Source organism: Mesoplodon mirus, assembly GCF_964341445.2.
Source record: "Mesoplodon mirus genome assembly, chromosome: 8".
In the NCBI taxonomy this organism is placed as follows: Eukaryota; Metazoa; Chordata; class Mammalia; order Artiodactyla; family Ziphiidae; genus Mesoplodon; species Mesoplodon mirus.
In genome coordinates, this window is record NC_138984.1 from 19,447,107 (window position 1) to 19,467,636 (window position 20,530).

The following is a 20,530-nucleotide window of genomic DNA, read 5'->3' on the forward strand; positions in this document are numbered from 1 at the left end:
GGCTCAGCCTTCTTACAGGGCCACAAGCACCCGCTGCTGCCTTGCATGGCCTCCCCGAAGCTCAACAGCAGCAGGGAGAAGGCAATACTTGGGGGATGGGGGACTAGAGAGCAAGTCCCCCAAAAGCCACTACCGCCCTTAGACCCCCAAGGTGAATGATGAATGTAGGTGACAAAGTGAGTTAAGGATCTGGTACACAATTGTTAGTCCCCTTCCCTAGCGGTGGTGACCCATGCCCAGTTGGAGGTGAGAGGGTCCCCTACTCACCCTCCTCCTCTTCATTCTCATCATGGTTGCAGCAGTCTTCCAAACCATCTATTAGCTCTTCTTCCAGATCTTCAGCTTCAACCTGGTCTAGCTGGAGGTCAGTAGCTGAACTATAAGAAAGAATCATGCCCCTGGCCCAGCCAACTCCATAAGAGCGGTCACAGTTGGATTCTCGTTCCTTCATCATCTCCCAATGTTTGTCTCTTCCCCAGTCACCAATCTGCTGGCCCTTGCCTGGGCCTTACAACTCATTCCTCTTGTCCTCAGAGCTTAGGTCTAGCCATAGTTCCTCAACCCTACATCCCTTATTCTGCAGAGAGGCACTATGTCTTCCATCTTCTTTGACGTCCCTCATAGCATATAAAAACAAAATTCTGAATACAAAACACCATCAATCAATGTGTGGTAATAGACATCAAAGGTCCCTAGTCTTCTCTCTGGGAACTCAGAACAAGGCTTTGGTGGACCACGGTTCCAGAGAAGTAACAAGGCACCACGGTTCCAGAGAAGTAACAAGGCACAAGAAGTAACAAGGCCAAGTATGTGCATGCCCTAACTCTGAAACGGCTGTCATACCAGGAATGACTGAGAACCTGATTTGGTTTGGAATTAAGTAGAGAAATCACAGTTCCCAACACATGGTGTTTGGAATTCTTACTTTTCCCTGGTTATAACCTAAAGCAAGGCTTGGCAAACTCTTCCTCTAAAGGACAAGACAGTAAATATTTTCAGTTTTGTGGGCCATTCAGTCTGTCGCAACTACTCAACCCTACCGTTATAACAAAAAAGCAGCCACAGACAGTAGTAAATGAAGGAGTAAGGCTGCAATTCCATAAAACCTTATTTATAAAAGCAGGCAGAGGGTGGGATTTGGCCTGCAAAGTGTAGCTTGCTGACCTCTGCCCTAAAGTGAAAACCAAAATTCTAGGGCAGTTAGGAAACAAAACCAACCTCCAGAGACAGACGGTCAGTGTCACCAAACATGTATACATTCTACTGCTTTAAATGAACCAAAAACTTTCTCCGACTTACCCAATATCCCTAGCAGGTGAGTCCAGCTTCCTGGCTTCCTTAGGCTCCTCCCTCCCAAGCTTGCCCAGATGGATGGAAGAGAGGCGGGTGGCCACCTCGGCCACGCCAAGGGGCTGAGGGGGAGAAGGCAGAGCTGGAGTTTTGTCTTCTCCAAGAGGTGGGGAGTCGATCGCAGATCCACAGGCAGGGCTGCAGCTGAGCCCACTGGCGTGTGAGGCAAGGAGGTGAATGCTGATGTGTTTGGTACAGAAGACTGTACTGTCCAGCTCCATGGTGTCCGAGGCTCCAGGGAGGACCCTACTGTCTGCTCCAGCATTCCCCTGAGGGAGCTGCTGGCCTACCACAGCTGGTTTCCACCACCTGTTCCTGTTGAGGACATCCCACTGCAAGCTGGGGTTCATGAAATAAGACTGTTCAAAATGGTAGCCTTGCCTTGGCTTCTTCTCAAAGTCTCTTGCAGTCAGCTTCCTCACGGCCTCAGTGAACCGTACCTCCTTAGTCAGATTCTGGGAAACAGAGTCCCCATCCAGGCCATAGGGATGTGGCTCTGCCCCTGTGGCTAAGTTACTCCAGTTGTAGTGGGGAGAGGCAGCACTGGTGGTGGAAGCGTCTAAGGAACTGGGGGTAGACAGGGTGCTGTGGGAAGGGTCATCATCTAGGACAGTGCCACTGCTCTTGGGCACCTTGTGCTCAATAGGCTGGAGTGCACAGTCTCCAGTGCCCCCTGAATGATGCCAGGAGACAAGCTGGACCTTCGGTGAGGATACTGGCTTCAGGCCTTCTGTGGCCTGCAATAAAGGCACTTTAGTGCTATTTGGCCGCGTGAAGGAGTTGTTATTTAGCATGAGCTTGTAGGAAGAGGAAGAAGAGGAGAGTGGAGATGGGGTCTTCCCTGAGATGGCAGAGGCCAGGCTCTTCCCTGAAGGATTTTCCCCAGCCGCTCCCAGTGAGAGGTATGGTTCTGTGGATGAGGATGCCATGGGGGAGACCTTGGAAGAAGTGGCCTTATTGGCAGTGAGTCTGATAGGGAGGCTCTTTTGAGGGAGAGAAAAAGGTCCTTTTTCTGACGGGCTTGAACGCAAGCAGAAAGACTCCAGCTGCTGGTATGGTCTGTGGCCGTAGTTGGAGCGGCGGTAGAGCAGGGTGCTGCTGAACAGGCCCGGGAGGGAGTGCAGGTAGCAGGAGTTGCTGTGGCCTGCAATGACAGCCGTGCTCCCAGAGCTACATAAAGTGCTGGGGCAAAAGAAGTATGCGGGCTGCAGTGGGACACCCAAGAGGCCTGGGCCCAACCCTGCTGAAAGTGTTCCCACGTGCTTCTTCTCCAGCTTCCAGATTGGCTTCACCTGCTGATGAGCCTGAGCCCAGACTTTGCCCTCAGAGGGTTTCTCAGGTGGCGGGGTAGGCACTGTGCCTGAGGGCCCACTCGGCTTAAAGCTGTTTCCCCGGCGGAGGCCAATAGTGTAGCGCTCTGTGCTTGCTGAGGCCATGAGGAGCCCACATCACGGCCACGCGGCCTCATGGCCCAGCCCAGGTAAGGTGCCTCGTACCTCCAGCAGTAGCAGCCGCATCCTTGAGGTCCGTCGGCCTGAAGGGCAGAGAGACAATTGGGAATGTTACAGTCCTAGAAGGACGGACACAATGCTACAGTGGTGCCCAGGCAAGGAAGAGCCCCACCTCAGCACTTCTTGGGCAACCAGTCTTGGTCATCAACTGGGGCCCTGGGAGAAGAACACTAGATCCTTAGGGTGTTTTCAGTGGACTTCCTGCTGCCCTCATGCAACCAAAGCTGGCTCCATCCAGGACTGGGAAACTAAGGTGCCACCAGTGTTAAGTCTGTTCACATGTTCCCACCCTCTCACTCAGAGAGCTCTTTCCTCTCTCTCCAAAGAAAAAATCACCTTTCTGTCTCATCAGCCACAACTTTACACAAGTGGCTTCCTTCCCTCACCTGACAGGAGTGTGCCTAGGAATGAGGCAAGCCTGGGTGTGGCAGAGAAACCAGCTAATACCTTCCTCCTCATCAACCAATTCTGAATGGTCAAAGATCATTTGAGAAGCATAGTTTACATCCACTGCTCCCTCACCAATTCTCAGCTGCCCCTGATGTGGTTTGCTTTTCACGGTTACATGTGACAAGTTCAGGTAAGAGCAGAGATTTCTCCTGCTGACCTCTGGAGTGCATTCTGGAGCTGAGACAGTAATTTCGTCTCTTCAAGTGTCTTGCCAACTATATAGGCTTAAATTCCAACCAACGTGTTGGTGGGAAAGAGAAGAAACAAGATGGAACTAGACACCAACATTCTTTTTATTTAAGGTGACTTTATTTCCAGCAGCCACAATGGGACAGGAAAGGTCAGGGCGTAGAATACAGAGGCGAGAAGAGGAGAGAAACTTTCTTTATTCCAAATCCCAGCCTTCAGTTTGGGCTGATTTGAGAAGGAGAGCCTGTCTCTTACATTTCCTCATTGAACCTTTCCTCTAAAGCAAAACCTCTGAACCAGCCTGTAGTTCTGGGTTCCCAGCAGTCAGTTTAGTACGGTCTCTTGCTTTCTAAACCAAATTCACAGAATATTCTGCAGTTTTCACACCTGCAGGGAAAGGTGGGTCTGCTTTCACGACAGCATCCCGGGGAAAAATAATACAAGACCCTTTTATAAGAAGTCATTCATCTGGGATAATTCTGAATGAAGTCCTGGCATCTTCATCAGGTGTTTTCAGGGTGGCTAGAGGGAAGGAATTAGCAGAGGATTTTTTTGCTCAAGTTTCATTTGAGACACAGTCAATGGGGAGAGGACTTTGTATTTTGATAGGAGAATTCCTGTCTACAGCTACAGGACCTGCTGGTGTGGTCTACCAGCAAAAAGCCTGCAGAAGCCACATGACGTCGCCCTCTTTTCCCGAAAAGGCTGACCTATGTGGATTCTTTCTCAAGGAGAGTACCAAACAATCACTGCCAATATTCAAAATGATAGTGGGCAAAAGACAGCATAAGGGCTAAAACCAGATATGATGCCAGTAACCACAAATTAAGGTAACAGAAAATGGACCTCCACCAAGTCCAAACTATGGAAATACTGTGCAGGGGACAATTATACTCTGTGCACTTACGGTAGAGAAGCACACACAAAGGGAAGGGTCAAATCCTGCCAGTGATTTTATAAGACCACACACCTGAGTGTGTGTCATGTACACTCAACAGATTCACGTCCCAATTCACGTAGTCAGCTTTCAGGAATCTACATCTTTCCCCACCGATGCAGCACAACAGAGTCACCAAAGTGATGGCAAAAAGGGCTAAGGAAACAAGATTTCAGGCTGGTGCTCCCTGAATATCACCCAACTTGTGGCTCCTCACGTGCATCCTCCTATCTCAGACCTTCATGTCTCTACAAGTATCGCTCCCTAGGAGCCTTTCCTTCTCTTCCACCAGACAAAAAATAAACAGCTCAAATATCACTTTCACCAGGCGGCCTTTCTGGACTCTCCAGTTCAAACAGGATGCCTCATCTCTGTGCTCGCCACCATCACTGTCTGTATTACACTGAGCTTTAATAAGGGACTACTCATCTGACTAGGAGCAAGGAACATGTTGTCCCTCTCCTGATGTCCCCAATACAGGGTCTCACTCACAATAAGTGCTCAATATTCTGTTGAATGAATAAACTGAAAAAAACACAGTAAATAAAGGGGAAATACACTAGAACTGATGAATGCTAGTTTGGGCACCTAATAAATACCAGGTACTATGCTCATTTAAGCCTCACAAAAACCCTATGTTCAATTTGCTGATGATGAATCCAAGACTCAGTAAAGCTAAGTAACTTTTCTATAATTAGACAACCAACAAGGAGTGGCTAGATTAAAACTTGAGTTTGACTCCATGCTGCCTCTTAAATAGAAATGAAACACACACCCAGGCCCTGTTCCCTCACTTATCCCTAACCTTCAGGTACAAGACAAAAGGCAGGTTGGAAACACTCCCCCACTGTTTATACTGAGCCCCTTTGCGGGTGAAGTGCCCAAGAGCACACCACCGCATCCTCATCTGCACCGCGGGCAAGCCCACTTTCCCTCATAGGCATGGGTACCCACTGCACACCTCGGGGCTGGGTGCAGAGAACCCTCCTCTCTGCACACACTGCTCAATGTCTGCCTCTCTGCATCCCTCCACACGAAACCTCGGTGCCAGGGACACTGGACGCAAGTGGCCCGGCATCTAGCTGGCTTCACTTTTAATCCAAATGAGGAAGAGGAAGGCAAAGGATATACTCCCACCCTCTTCAGAAGCTGCGGGTGGCCTGCTGGGCTAGTGCCAGAGTAAAGTGGATTCTCTTCTCTGTGACTAACAGGATTCTAGATCTTGTATGTGTCTGCAATGGCCATTTCCCACAGGGCATTTGTTTTTCCTTGTCTGACTTATCTTACTTAGCATAATACCCTCTAGATCCACCCATGTTTTTGCAAATAGCAAGATTTCTCTCTTTTTATGGCCAAGTAATATTCCACTGTATATATGTACCACATCTTCTGTGTCCATTCATCTGTCACTGGACACTTGGATTGCTTCCATAACTTGGCTATCGTAAATAGTGCTGCAGTGAACACTGGGCTGCTACCAGCATCTCCTTGTTGCTGCTACTTTACTCAGTGTAGGAACTCTGCCACAGCCACACCCAACTGCTTCAACGGTGCCCTTTCCTCCAGAGGTCCGCTCCAAAATCCTCCACAGCTCCTCTCTTTTATCCTCTCTCCCACATCAAACCAATCTGCTCTCACCACTTCAACTATTACCTGCAGGAGAAGAGTCACCTTTCAGACCCGACTTCTCTCAAGCTCTGTGTCCTCGTCACCAACTGTCTTCTCCACCTTTTCCACAAGCAAGTCCAACCACTTCAGCCCAGCTTGTCAGATCAGCTCTGCACTCTTTTTTTTGGCCGCGCCTTACGGCTTACAGCATCTCAGTTCCCCAGCCAAGGAACTGAACCGGGACCCCGGCAGTGAAAGTGCCAAGTCCTAACCACCGGACCTCCAGGGAATTCCCTAGCTCTGCACTCTTGACGTTCCAATTTCTTTCAGTGGAACCTTCTTTCTCTCAGTCACCTAAGAGGAAAACTTAAGTCACTTTTGATTTCTTCCTTTCTCTTAATCTCCAAAGCCAAACCAGTCACAAAACTTAAGAGATTCTTCCTTCATGGCATGCCTCCTCCTTTCATTTCAACCACCATCCCAGATCTGGACGACTGCAACAGCTTCCAAGACTGAAGTTTGTGTCTCCAGGGTCTGCCCTCCCTAATTCCATTCTGCAGGCAACCTCCAGATTAACTTTGCTTAAATATTACTTGATCAGTTACCTTTCCAAAAATTTTCCATGAGTCCTCATTTAATATCACAGTAGCCCACCAACGACCTGCATCAGAATAACCTGGGGTGCAGATTCCTGAGCCCCACTTTCAGAGAGGATTCAGTGGGCCTGGGGTGGGGCCAGGGATCTGTATTTTAAACAAGCCTTCTAGATGATTCTCATGTAAGTGAATAAATTCCAGACTTCTTAGCCTGAGTCTGGCTCCAGTCTTTTTTTAAGGCGTATTTCCATTTCCTTCCACCTCGAACTGTTATATGACCTGTTCTGGTCTTATACTAATCCTTTCAAACCTGTCTGCAGGCCCTTACTCCACTCAGCCTCTTCCTTCCAAATGCTTATCATATTTTATTTACCTTTTCCAGGCCCAGCTCAAGCTCCATCCCACCCATGAATATCTGCTGTGTATTTATTCCTCTAATTGGATACTTTGTAAAGGCTATCTTTTACCACTGTTCTCTTCTCATATGATGCCTCATAAGCTCCATGATGGTTTTTATAGGAAAATCTTGTGTTTCTGTAACAGATAAATGCACAGCTATGCGAGTAGAAGGAGGAAGATCACTGCCCTAGTCTGGCCTCCTCCTCAGCAATGCTACCCAAGCCTCCCCGCAAAATGTCATGAGATATTAAGGCTCCTTAGAACAAAGTTTAAAAATTAATTGACTTGAGGGTGATGAATATTTTCAATGTCAGTTATACCTCCACAAAGCTGTTAAAAAAGAAACAATTTTTTTTTCCCTTAAAGGGATAAGAAAGGAAGGTAAAGAACTGCTGAGCATTCTGAAGATAAACAAAGTGGCCTCAAACGTCCTTTTCTTTCTATTTGCATGACTGGCTCAGTCCAATTCCTAGTCCCTCACCCCCCTCACCAAGTGCAGGACTGTTGCAGCAGCATCCTGCCTGACGTCCTGGATCCAGCCTCTCTCCTTCTAAAGCATCCAGTCTCAGGAATCTCAACATCCTGCTTTGCCATCTTTAGACAGCATTCAGAAGCTGTCTATCTCCTTCTGCCTTCCACTCTCTGTGGGATCATTTTGCCTCAAGTTTCCTCCTTAAGTGAGAGTGAATGACGAGCAGTCTATGCTAGAAAATCTATGACCGTTGTCTCAAACCATCAAGTCACCAGGGGCCAGGCCCAGACCAACTTGGACAAAGTGTCTATTTCTACAGAAAGCAATTATTCATTACACACTGACTGTATCACTCTCCTACATTACAGGAGTGTATGTGGTTCTTGGGATCTGAAGTTTCCTTTTCCTCCTCCATCTAAGTGTTTCCCTCAGTCACCAGGGGAACTCAGGACATCGGAAACGGTTCAGAGTCTACAGTCATAAGATCTCTGATGAAATTACTTTAGTTGCTCAACAGTTATGTAAGAAGGTAGAACTGACTTGTCTGAAATCAAACAGAATGAGGAGTATAGGAATCAGACCCATTTTCTCTTATGAGATAAATCCCAAACTATGTCTCCCTAAAGAAAGCTGGAGGAGCACAGAACTTCTTTAAAGCCCTGTTAAGAGAGGAAGGCCAATACCCCAACCCTAATGAGAAGGAAGGGTCACTACCACAAGTTGAGAAGGGCAGCTCTTGTAGAACACAGTTATGTAAGAGTAGTTAGCAAACCTCAGGAAAAAATACAGCTTACAGCAGCTAGAGCTGAGGGAGGTCCATCTGCAAATTACTAAAAAGTGAAAACAGCTGAAGCCTTAACATAATTAAGTGACTAGCTCTCCTGAAGCCTTGACCTTCAGCAGCTTCTGAAAGAAACCTCAGGTGAGCTCTCTAAAGCAGTGGTCCTCGAAGTGTGGTCCCAGACCCTGAGGGAACCCTAAGACTCTTTCAGGGGTTCCACTAGCTGAAACTATTTTCATAACAAAACTAAGAAGTGATTTGCCTTTTTTTTTTTTTTTTACTGTGCCAGCCTTTCCACTGATGGTGCAAGAGCAATGGTGGGTCAAACTGCTTGTTCCTGAGTGGGAGCCGAGACAATGGCACCAAGCTAGATTCTTTACCACCACACACTCCTTCACTGCACAGTGAAAGAAGAAATGCCAGCTTTACTTACGAATGTCCTTGATGATGCAATAAAAATGAAATCTCAATCCTCAAGTACATCTTTTTAATATTCTGTGCTACAAAATGAGAAGTACATATAAAATAGAAGACGATGGTTGTCTCTAAATAAAGCACTTGTTTGAATTGCAAAATTTCTCTGTGGAACATCATGTTTACTTGAAAGAATGAAGGACACATAAGTGATGGTTATTCAGACATTGATACTTGGCAGGCATTCTCTAGAAAATGAAACAGAGTAAGCCTGTCGCTTCAGGGAAAACAGCTGACAGTGTTTGTTGCCAATGATGAAATTTGAGCTTCCAAGAGAAAATTATAACTTTGGCAAAATTGTATCTGCCACTATGAGCTTGACAGCTTCCCAATACTTAACCATCTTTCTGATGAGTGTGGTGATAATATATTGTTTTTTGATACTGTAAAATAAAATGTGGCAACATTTGTAAGATCTACATAACTCAACGAACCAGTATTTTCCAAATATCTATCACACAATGTCAAAGAATCAGGCATGGGTAAAATGTCCGGTCAAAGTCAGAGACAGACCAATGGATTCTAATGAAACCAAGTATGAAAAGCTCACTAATAACATTTCAGATTCCATTGCAGCTAACCTGCATAAAACCACCCCTTGTTAACTTCTGTGTAGTACCAAAGAAGAATACCCACTATTGTCTGAAAAGGCCATAGAAATATTCCTCCCTTTTCCAACTAATTATCTATGTGAGGCTGGATTTTCGTCATCATTCAATCACTACAACATATCAAACCAACTGAATGCAAAAACAAATATGAGAATCCAGCTGTCTTCTATTAAGTCAGACATTAATGAGATTCTCAAAAACAATGCCACTCTTCTCACTAATATTTCTGAAACAATAGCGTTTTGCATTTTTAAAAATGCTACTTATGTTTACTTGTAATGGGTTTATTATTATTTCTAAATGAATTAATAAATAAATACTTCAGGGCATCCCTGGTGGCGCAGTGGTTAAGAGTCCGCCTGCCGATGCAGGGGACATGGGTTCGTGCCCCGGTCCGGGAAAATCCCACATGCCGCGGAGCGACTAGGCCCGTGAGCCACGGCCGCTGAGCCTGCGCGTCTGGAGCCTGTGCTCCGCAACGGGAGAGGCCACAACAGTGAGAGGCTCGCGTACCACACACACAAAAAAAACAAAAAACTTCAATTTCTAGTATGGAGTAGATATATATCCCACATTAAAAAATACACTGAGGACCGCAAAGAGCTTTAAAAGTGCAGATAAGAGGGACTTTCCTGGTGGTCCAGTGGTAAAGAATCCTCCTTTCCAATGCAGGGGACGTGGGTTCGATCCCTGGTCGGGGAACTAAGATCCCACATGCCGTGGGGCAACTAAACCCGCGCACTACAACTACTGAGCACCCACGCCTCAACAAGAGAGCCCACATGCTGCAAACTACAGAGCCCACACGCCCTGGAGCCCACGTGCCACAACTAGAGAAGAGAAAACCCACAGGCCACGCAGCACAATGACAGATCCCACGGGCCGCAAGTAAGACCTGAAGCAGCCAAAAAAAACAAAACAAACAAAAAAAACTGCATATAATGAGAACCTCTGGTCTAGAATAGCACTGCCTGTCCAGGATGTCCAAGAGGCTCCCAAGGACAAGGCCCTTTGTATTTCAGGGTCTAACAGAAATTAGCACTCTCAGTATTTTTTCCCAAAATACCAGGTCTGGCTTCCCAGTTCTGCCAGAAGAGAGAATGAGAAGTTCAGGGCATTAAAGAAAAGTTTTCTCTGCATTTCACCAACAGATCAAAGCATCTGATTGCATGCTAAAATACAGGAAGCCTATGACCAGACAATTCCAAGGTCATAGAAGGAATCTAGCAGGAAAGCTACACTCAACTCCACATCATGAGTAGCAGATCCTGAAGTTAAAGGTTCATCTAAGTTTTTCAGGTGAGAGCTGGGTGAAGAATTAAAAACAGTAGAAAACAGGATTGGTTCAAGATGGCGGAGCTGGGCCTCCCTGGTGGCGCAGTGGTTGAGAGTCCGCCTGCCGATGCAGGGGATACGGGTTCGTGCCCCGGTCTGGGAGGATCCCATATGCCACGGAGTGGCTGCGCCCGTGAGCCATGGCCGCTGAGCCTGTGCGTCCGGAGCCTGTGCTCCGCAACGGGAGAGGCCACAACAGTGAGAGGCCCGCGTACAGCAAAAAAAAAAAAAAAAAAAAAAAAAAAAAAAGATGGCGGAGCAGAAGGACGTGCACTCACTCCCTCTTGCGAGAGCACCAGAATCACAACTAACTGCTGAACAATCATCGACAAGAAGACACTGGAACTCACCAAAAAAGATACCCCACATCCAAAGACAAAGGAGAAGCTGCAGTGAGACGGTAGGAGGGGTGCAATCACAATAAAATCAAATCCCATAACTGCTGGGTGGGTGACTCGCAAACTGGAGAACAATTATACCACAGAAGTCTACCCACTGGAGTGAAGGTTCTGAGGCCCATGTCAGTCCTCCCAACCTGGGGGTCTGGCAACGGGAGGAGGAATTCCCAGAGAATCAGACTTTGAAGGCTAGTGGGATTTGATTGCAGGACTTTGACAGGACTGGGGGAAACAGAGACTCCACTCTTGGAGGGTACACACAAAGTAGTGTGTGCATCAGGACCCAGGGGAAAGGAGCAGTGACCCCCATAGGAGACTGAACCAGACCTACCTGCTAGTGTTGGAGGGTCTTCTGCAGAGGCCGGGGATGGCTGTGGCTCACCACGGGGACAAGGACACTGGCAGCAGAAGTTCTGGGAAGGACTCCTCTGGCGTGAGCCCTCCCGGAGTCCACCATTAGCCCCACCAAAGAGCCTGTAGGCTCCAGTGCTGGGTCGCCTCAGGGCAAACAACCAACAGGGAGGGAACTCAGTCCCACCTATCAGCTCAGAAGCGGATTAAAGTTTTACAGAGCTCTGCCCACCAGAGCAACAGCCAGCTCTACCCACCACCAGTCCCTCCTCTTAGATAGCCTCATCCACCAGAGGGCAGACAGCAGAAGCAGGAAGAACAACAATCCTGCAGCCTGTGGAACGAAAACCACATTCACAGAAAGATAGACAAAATGAAAAGGCAGAGGACTATGTACCAGATGAAGGAACAAGATAAAACCCCAGAAAAACAACTAAATGAAGCTGAGATAGGCAACCTTCCAGAAAAAGAATTCAGAATAATGATAATGAAGATGATCCAGGACCTCGGGAAAAGAATGGAGGCTAAGATAGAGAAGATGCAAGAAATGTTTAACAAAGACCTAGAAGAATTAAAGAACAAACACCTAGGAGGGACCTTCTAGATGGTGGAGGAGTGAGATGTGGAGATCACCTTCGTCCCCACAAATACATGAAAAATACATCTACATGAGGAACAACTCCTACAGAACACCTACTAAACGCTGGCAGAAGACCTCAGACTTCCCAAAAGGCAAGGAAATCCCCATGTACCTGGGTAGGGCAAAAGAAAAAAGAAAAAACAGAGACAAAAGAATAGGGACGGGACCTGCATCAGTGGGAGGGAGCCGTGAAGGAGGAAAGGTTACCACACACTAGGAAGCCCCTTCACTGGTGGAGACGGGGGGTGGGCGGCGGGGGGAAGCTTCGGAGCCGCGGAGGAGAGCGCAGCAACAGGGGTGCAGAGGGAAAAGCGGAGGGATTCCCACACAGAGGATCGGTGCCGACCAGCACTCACCAGCCCGAGACGCTTGTCTGCTCACCCGCCGGGGCGGGTAGGGGCTGGGAGCTGAGGCTCGGGCTTCGGAGGTCAGACCCCAGGGAGAGGACTGGGGTTGGCTGTGTGAACACAGCCTGAAGGGGGCTAGTGCAACACGGCTAGCCAGGAGGGAGTCCGGGAAAAAGTCTGGAGCTGCCTAAGAGGCAAGAGACCATTGTTTCAGGGTGCACAAGGAGAGGGGATTCCTTCCCTGTCTGCCCACAGAAGGCAGAGCGCTGCCTAAACAAGCTCAAGAGAAGGATGCAAGCCGCGGCTATCAGCTCAGACACCAGAGATGGGCGTGAAACGCTAATGCTGCTGCTGCAGCCACCAAGAATCCTGTGTGCAAGCACACATCACTATCCACACACACCCCCAACCCCCCAGGAGCCTGTGCAGCCCGCCACTGCCAGGGTCCCGTGATTCAGGGACAACTTCCCAGGAGAACATACGGCACGCCTCAGGCCACTGCAATGTCATGCTGGCCTCTGCCGCGGCAGGCTCACCCCGCATTCCAATTATAACGCATTCCAATTATAACTACCGTACCCCTCCCTCCCCCCAGCATGAGTGAGCCAGAGCCCCCTAATCAGTCGCTGCTTTAACCCCGTCCTGTCTGGGTGGGAACAGAAGCCTGAGGGCGACGTACACACAGAGGCGGGGCCAAATCCAAAGCTGAACCCCAGGAGCTGTGCGAACAAAGATGAGAAAGGGAAATTTCTCCCAGCAGCCTCAGGAGCAGTGGATTAAATCCTCACAATCAACTTGAGATACCCTGCATCTGTGGAATACCTGAACAGACAACGAATCAACCCATAATTGAGGCAGTGGACTTTGGGAGCAACTGGAGACTTGGGGTTTGCCATATGCCACCAATTTGTTTCTGATTTTTATGTTTACCTTAGTATAGCTTCTAGCACTTGTATCACTAGTGGATTTGTTTATTGGTTTGGTTGCTCTCTCTTTTCTTTTAAATTACTTTTTTATTGTAATAATTTAAAAAATATTTTTATTTTATTTATTTTATTTTTATTTCTATTTATTTATTTATTTATTTTTCTTTCTTTCTTTTTTTACTCCCGAGCCATGTGGCTGACAGCATCTTGGTGCTCTGGCCTGATGTCAGGCCTGAGCCTCTGAGGTGGGAGAGCCGAGTTCAGGACACTGGACCACCAGAGACCTCCAAGCCCCATGTAATATCAATCAGCGAGAGCTCTCCCAGAGATCTCCGTCTCAACACTAGGACCCAGCTCCACCCAACGGACAGCGAGCTCCAGTGCTGGATGCCCCATGCCAAACAACTAGCAAGACAGGAACACAACTCCACCCATTAGCAGAGAGGCCGCCTCAAACCATACTAAGTTCACAGACACCCCAAACACACTACTAGACGCAGCCCCACCCACCAGAAAGACAAGATCCAGCCCCACCCACCAGAACAGAGGCACCAGTCCGCTTCACCAGGAAGCCTACACAAGCCACTGAACCAACCTTACCCACTGGGGGCAGACACCAAAAACAATGGGAACTACAAACCTGCAACCTGCGAAAAGGAGACCCCAAGCACAGTGTATTCAGCAAAATGAGAAGACAGAGAAATATGCAGCTGATGAAGGAGCAAGGTAAAAACCCACCAGACCAGGCTTCCCTGATGGCACAGTGGTTGAGAGTCTGCCTGCTGATGCAGGGGACACGGGTTTGTGCCCCGGTCCGGGAAGATGCCACATGCACGGAGCAGCTAGGCCCGTGAGCCATGGCCGCTGAGCCTGCGTGTCCGGAGCCTGTGCTCTGCAATGGGAGAGGCCACGACAGTGAGAGGCCCGCAAACCACAAAAAAAAAACCCAAAAAACAAAAAAACCCACCAGACCAGACAAATGAAGAGGAAATAGCCAGTCTACCTGAAAAAAAATTCAGAGTAATGATAGTAAAAATGATCCAAAATCTTGAAAATAGAATGGAGAAAATACAAGAAACATTTAACAAGGGCCTAGAAGAACTAAAGAGCAAACAAACAATGATGAACAACACAATAAATGAAATTTAAAATTCTCTAGAAGCAATCAATATCAGAATAACTGAGGCAGATTAGTGACAGAAGAACAGATAAGTGACCTGGAGATAAAAAGTGGAAATAACTACTGCAGAGCAGAATAAAGAAAAAAGAATGAAAAGAATTGAAGACAGCCTCAGAGACCTCTGGGCCAACATTAAATGCACCAACATTCAAATTATAGGGGTACCAGAAGAAGAGAAAAAAAAAGGCTCTGAGAAAATATTTGAAGAGATTATAGCTGAAAACTTCCTTAACATGGGAAAGGAAATATTCAATCAAGTCCAGGAAGTGCAGAGAGTCCCATACAGGATAAATCCAAGGAGAAACATGCCAAGACACATATTAATCAAACTACCAAAAATTAAATACAAAGATATTAAAAGCAGCAAGGGAAAAGCAACAAATAACATACAAGGGAATACCCATAAGGTTAACAGCTGATCTTTCAGCAGAAACTCTACAAGCTAGAAGGGAGTAGCAGGACATATTTAAAGTGATGAAGGGGAAAAAAGTACAAACTAGATTACTCTACCCAGCAAGGATCTCATTAAGATTCCATGGAGAAATTAAAACCTTTACAGACAAGGAAAAGTTAAGAGAATCCAGCACCACCAAACCAGCTTTACAACAAATGCTAAAGGAACTTCTCTAGGCAGGAAACACAAAAGAAGGGAAAGACCTACAACACAAAACAATTAAGAAAATGGTATTAGGAACATACATATTGATAATTACCTTAAATGTAAATGGATTAAATGCTCCAACCAAAAGACACAGACTGGCTGAATGGATAAAAAAACAAGACCCGTATATATGCTGTCTACAAGAGACCCACTTCAGGCCTAGGGACACATACAGACTGAAAGTGAGGGGATGGAAAAAGATACTCCATGCAAATGGAAATCAAAAGAAAGCTGGAGTAGCAATTCTCTTATCAGACAAAATAGACTTTAAAATAAAGACTACTACAAGAGACAAAGGAGACTATATAATGATCAAAGGATCAATCAAAGAAGAAGACATAACAATTGTAAATATTTATGCACCCAGCATAGGAGCACCTCAAAACATAAGGCAAATGCTAACAGCCATAAAAGGGGAAATCGAAAGTAACACACTCATAGTAGGGGACTTTAACGCCCCACTTTCACCAATGGACCGATCATCCAAAATGAAAGTAAATAAGGAAACACAAGCTTTAAATGACACAATAAACAAGATGGACTTAATTGATATTTATACAACATTGCATCCAAAAACAACAGAGTACACTTTCTTCTCAAGTGCTCATGGAACATTCTCCAGGATAGATCATATCCTGGGTCACAAATCAAGACTTGGTAAATTTAAGAAAACTGAAATCGTATCAAGTATCTCTTCCAACCACAACACTATTAGACGAGATAACAATTACAGGGAAATATCTGTAAAAAATACAAACACGTGGAAGTTAAACAATTCACTACAAAATAACCAAGAGATCACTGAAAAAATCAAAGATGAAATAAAAAAAAACCTAGAAACAAATGACAATGAAAACATGACGACCCCAAACCTATGGGATGCAGCAAAAGCAATTCTAAAAGGGAATTTTATAGCAATACAATCTTACCTCAAGAAACAAGAAACATCTCAAATAAACAACCTAACCTTACACCTAAAGCAATTAGAGAAAGAAGAACAAAAAACCTCAAAGTTAGCAGAAGGAAGGAAATCATAAAGATCAGATCAGAAAGAAATGAAAAAGAAATGAAGGAAATAATAGCAAAGATCAGTAAAACTAAAAGCTGGTTCTTCGAGAAGATAAAGAAAATTGACAAACCATTAGCCACACTCACTAAGAAAAAAAAGGGAGAAGACTCAAATCAACAGAATTAGAAATGAAAAAGGAGAAGTAACAACTGAGTGCAGAAACACAAGAATCATGAGAGATTACTACAAGCAACTCGGTGCAAATAAAATGGACAACCTGCAAGAAATGGACAAATTCTTAGAAAAGCACAACCTTCCAAGACTGAACCAGGAAGAAATAGAAAATATGAACAGATCAATCACAAGTAATGAAATTGAAACTGTGATTAAAAATTTTCCAACAAACAAAAGCCCATGACCAGATGGCTTCACAGGCGAATGCTATCAAACATTTAGAGAAGAGCTAACACCTGTCCTCAAACTCTTCCAAAGTATAGCAGAGGGAAGAAAACTCCCAAACTCATTCTACGAGGCCACCATCGCCCTGATACCAAAACCAGACAAACATGTCACAAAAAAAGAAACTACAGACCCATATCACTGATGAACATAGATGCAAAATCCTCAACAAAACACTAGCAAACAGAATCCAACAACACATTAAAAGGATCATACATCATGACCAAGTGGGATTTATCCCAGGGATGCAAGGATTCTTCAATATACGCAAATCAATCAATGTGATACACCATATTAACAAATTGAAGAAGAAAAACCATATGATCATCTCAATAGATGCAGAAAAAGCTTTTGACAAAATTCAACACCGATTTATGATAAAAACTCTCCAGAAAGTGGACATAGAGGGAACCTACCTCAACAGAGTAAAGGCCATATATGACAAACCCACAGCAAACATCATTCTCAATGGTGAAAAACTGAAAGCACTTCCTCTAAGATCAGGAACAAGACAAGGACGTCCACTCTCACCGCTATTATTCAACATAGTTTTGGAAGTCCTATCCTTGGCAATCAGAGAGGAAAAAGAAATAAAAGAAATACAAATTGGGGCTTTCCTGGTGGCACAGTGGTTGAGAGTCCGCCTGCCAATGCAGGGGACACGGGTTCGTGCCCTGGTCTGGGAAGATCCCACATGCCGCGGAGCGGCTGGGCCCATGAGCCATGGCTGCTGAGCCTGCATGTCCAGAGCCTGTGCTCCGCAACGGGAGAGGCCACAACAGTGAGAGGCCCGCGTACCACAAAAAAACAAAACAAAACAAAACAAAAGAAATACAAATTGAAAAAGGAGTAAAACTGCCACCGCTTGCAGATGACATACTATACGTAGATAATCCTAAAGTTGCCACTAGGAAACTACTAGAGCTAATCAATGAATTTGGTAAAGTTGCAGGATACAAAATTAATGCACAGAAATCTCTTGCATTCCTATATACTAATAACAAAAGATCAGAAAGAGAAATTAAGGAAACAATCCCATTCACCACTGCAACAAAAAGAATAAAAACCTAGGAATAAACCTACCTAAGGACGTAAAAGACCTGTACGCAGAAAACTATAAGACACTGATGAAAGAAATCAAAGATGACACAAACAGATGGAGAGATATACTATATCTTGGATTAGAAGAATCAATATTGTGAAAATGACTACTTCCCAAAGCAATCTACAGATTCAATGCAATCCCTATCAAATTACCAACAGCATTTTTTGCAGAACTAGAACAAAAAATCTTAAATTTGTATGGAGACACAAAAGACCCCAAATAGCCAAAGCAATATTGAGGGAAAAAAACGGAGCCAGGGGGCTTCCCTGGTGGCGCATTGGTTGAGAATCTGCCTGCTAATGCAGGGGACACGGGTTCGAGCCCTGGTCTGGGAGGATTCCACATGCCGGGGAGCAACTAGGCCCGTGAGCCACAACTACTGAGCCTGCGCGTCTGGAGCCTGTTCTCTGCAACAAGAGAGGCTGCGATAGTGAGAGGCCTGCGCACCGCGATGAAGAGTGGCCCCCACTTGCCACAACTAGAGAAAGCCCTCGCACAGAAATGAAGACCCAACATAGCCAAAAATAAATAAATTAATTAATTTAAAAAAAAAACAGAGCTAGAGGAATCAAACTCCTTGACTTCAGACTATACTGCAAAGCTACAGTAATCAAGACAATATGGTACTGGCACAAAAAAAAGAAATATAGATCAATAGAACAGGATAGAAAGCCCAGAGATAAACCCACGCACCTATGGTCAACTAATCTATGACAAAGGAGGCAAGGATATACAATGGAGAAAAGACAGTCTCTTCAATAAATGGTGCTGGGAAAACTGGACAGCTACATGTAAAAGAAAGAAATTAGAACACTCCGTAACACCACACACAAAAATAAACTCAAAATGGATTACAGAACTAAATGTAAGACTGGACACTATAAAATTCTAGAGGAAAACATCAGAAGAACACTCTTTGACATAAGTCACAGCAAGATCTTTTTTGATCCGCCTCCTAGAGTAATGGAAATAAAAACAAAAATAAACAAATGGGAAATAATGAAACTCAAAAGCTTTTGCACAGCAAAGGAAACCATAAACAAGACGAAAAGACAACCCTCAGAATGGGAGAAAATATTTGCAAATGAAGCAACTGACAAAGGATTAATCTCCAAAATATACAAGCAGCTCATGCAGCTCAATATCAAGAAAACAAACAACCCAATCCAAAAATGGGCAGAAGACCTAAAGAGACATTTCTCCAAAGAAGACATACAGATGGCCAACAAACACATGAAAAGATGCTCAACGTCACTAATTATTAGAGAAATGCAAATCAAAACTACAATGAGGTATCACCTCACACCGGTTAGAATGGGTACCATCAGAAAATCTACAAACAATAAATGCTGGAGAGGGTGTGGAGAAAAGGGAACCCTCTTGCACTGTTGGTGGGAATGTAAATTGATACAGCCACTATGGAGAACAGTATGGAGGTTCCTTAAAAAACTAAAAATAGAACTACCATATGATCCAGGAATCCCACTACTGGGCATATACCCTGAGAAAACCATAATTCAAAAAGACACATGCACCCCAATGTTCACTGCAGCATTATTTACAATATCCAGGTCATGGAAGCAACCTAAATGCCCATCGACAGATGAATGGATAAAGAAGATGTGGTACATATATACGATGGAACATTACTCAGCCATGAAAAGGAATGAAATTGGGTCATTTGTAGAAACGTGGATGGACCTAGAGGCTGTCATACAGAGTGAAGTAAGTCAGAAAGAGAAAAACAAGTATCGTATATTAATGCATATATGTGGAATCTATAAAAATGGTACAGATGAACCAGTTGGCAAGGGAGAAATAGAGACACAGATGTAGAGAACAAAAGTGGACAACAAGGGGGGAAAAGCAGGGTATGGGGGTGGGGCGGTGGTGGTGGGATGAACTGGGAGATTGGGATTGACATATATATACTGATATGTACAAAATGGATAACTACTGAGAACCTGCAGTATAAAAAATAAATAGAATAAAATTTTAATAAATAAGTAAAAATAGTAGAAAACAGAAAAAAAAATAGTTTTTCAGCAAGGGATTTTTCATTTACATATTCATTTTTGGATTTGGTTATAAATATTCTGCCTCCCTTCTTCCATCCCTTTTCCCCTACGTACTCTCTCAAGGTTGGTGCTCCTCTGTGCTCAGCCTTCTCACTTGGCCTGGCACATAGTAATCGCTCAATAAATGGCAATTGCGGGGCTTCCCTGGTGGTACAGTGGTTGAGAGTCCGCCTGCCGATGCAGGGGACACGGGTTCGTGCCCCGGTCCGGGAGGATCCCAGGTGCCGCGGAGCGGCTGGGCCCGTGAGCCATGGCCGCTGAGTCTGCGCGTCCAGAGCCTGTGCTCCGCAGCGGGAGGGGCCACGGCACTGACGGGCCCAGTACTGCTGAATGAATGAATGAATGAATGAATAAATAAATAAATAAATAAATGGCAGTTGCAACTATTAACACATACTCTCCCAAACCAACCTCTTTTATCCCATGGCCTCAACCATCTCCTACATTCTCAACTTTCTTTCATCACTCAGACCTACAGAACAACCTCCCAGGCCTTTCTTCCTTGATGTGCTGCAGGAACCTCAATTCAGCATGCCCAAACTCCTTTATCTTTCTCCTCAAAGTCCTCCTCCTAATAGTTCCTCCTGCATCACCACCCACTTAATCACTAAAGTCAGAAAACAAGGATCATTCCAGACTGCTCTTTGTCCCACTCTCCCTACA

The 20,530-nt window shown here is 45.3% G+C and overlaps 1 protein-coding gene across 1 annotated transcript in view; it reads right to left on the reverse strand.

Annotated features, from left to right (window-relative positions):
• The window catches only part of TTLL4 (tubulin tyrosine ligase like 4), a 40,003-nt gene that overhangs the window by 15,692 nt on the left and 3,781 nt on the right, over window positions 1-20,530 (reverse strand). The window contains 2 exon segments of the mRNA XM_082629765.1: window positions 268-377; window positions 1,300-2,884. Coding sequence (XP_082485891.1) covers window positions 268-377; window positions 1,300-2,786 — 1,597 coding nt within the window. The 5' untranslated portion in view covers window positions 2,787-2,884.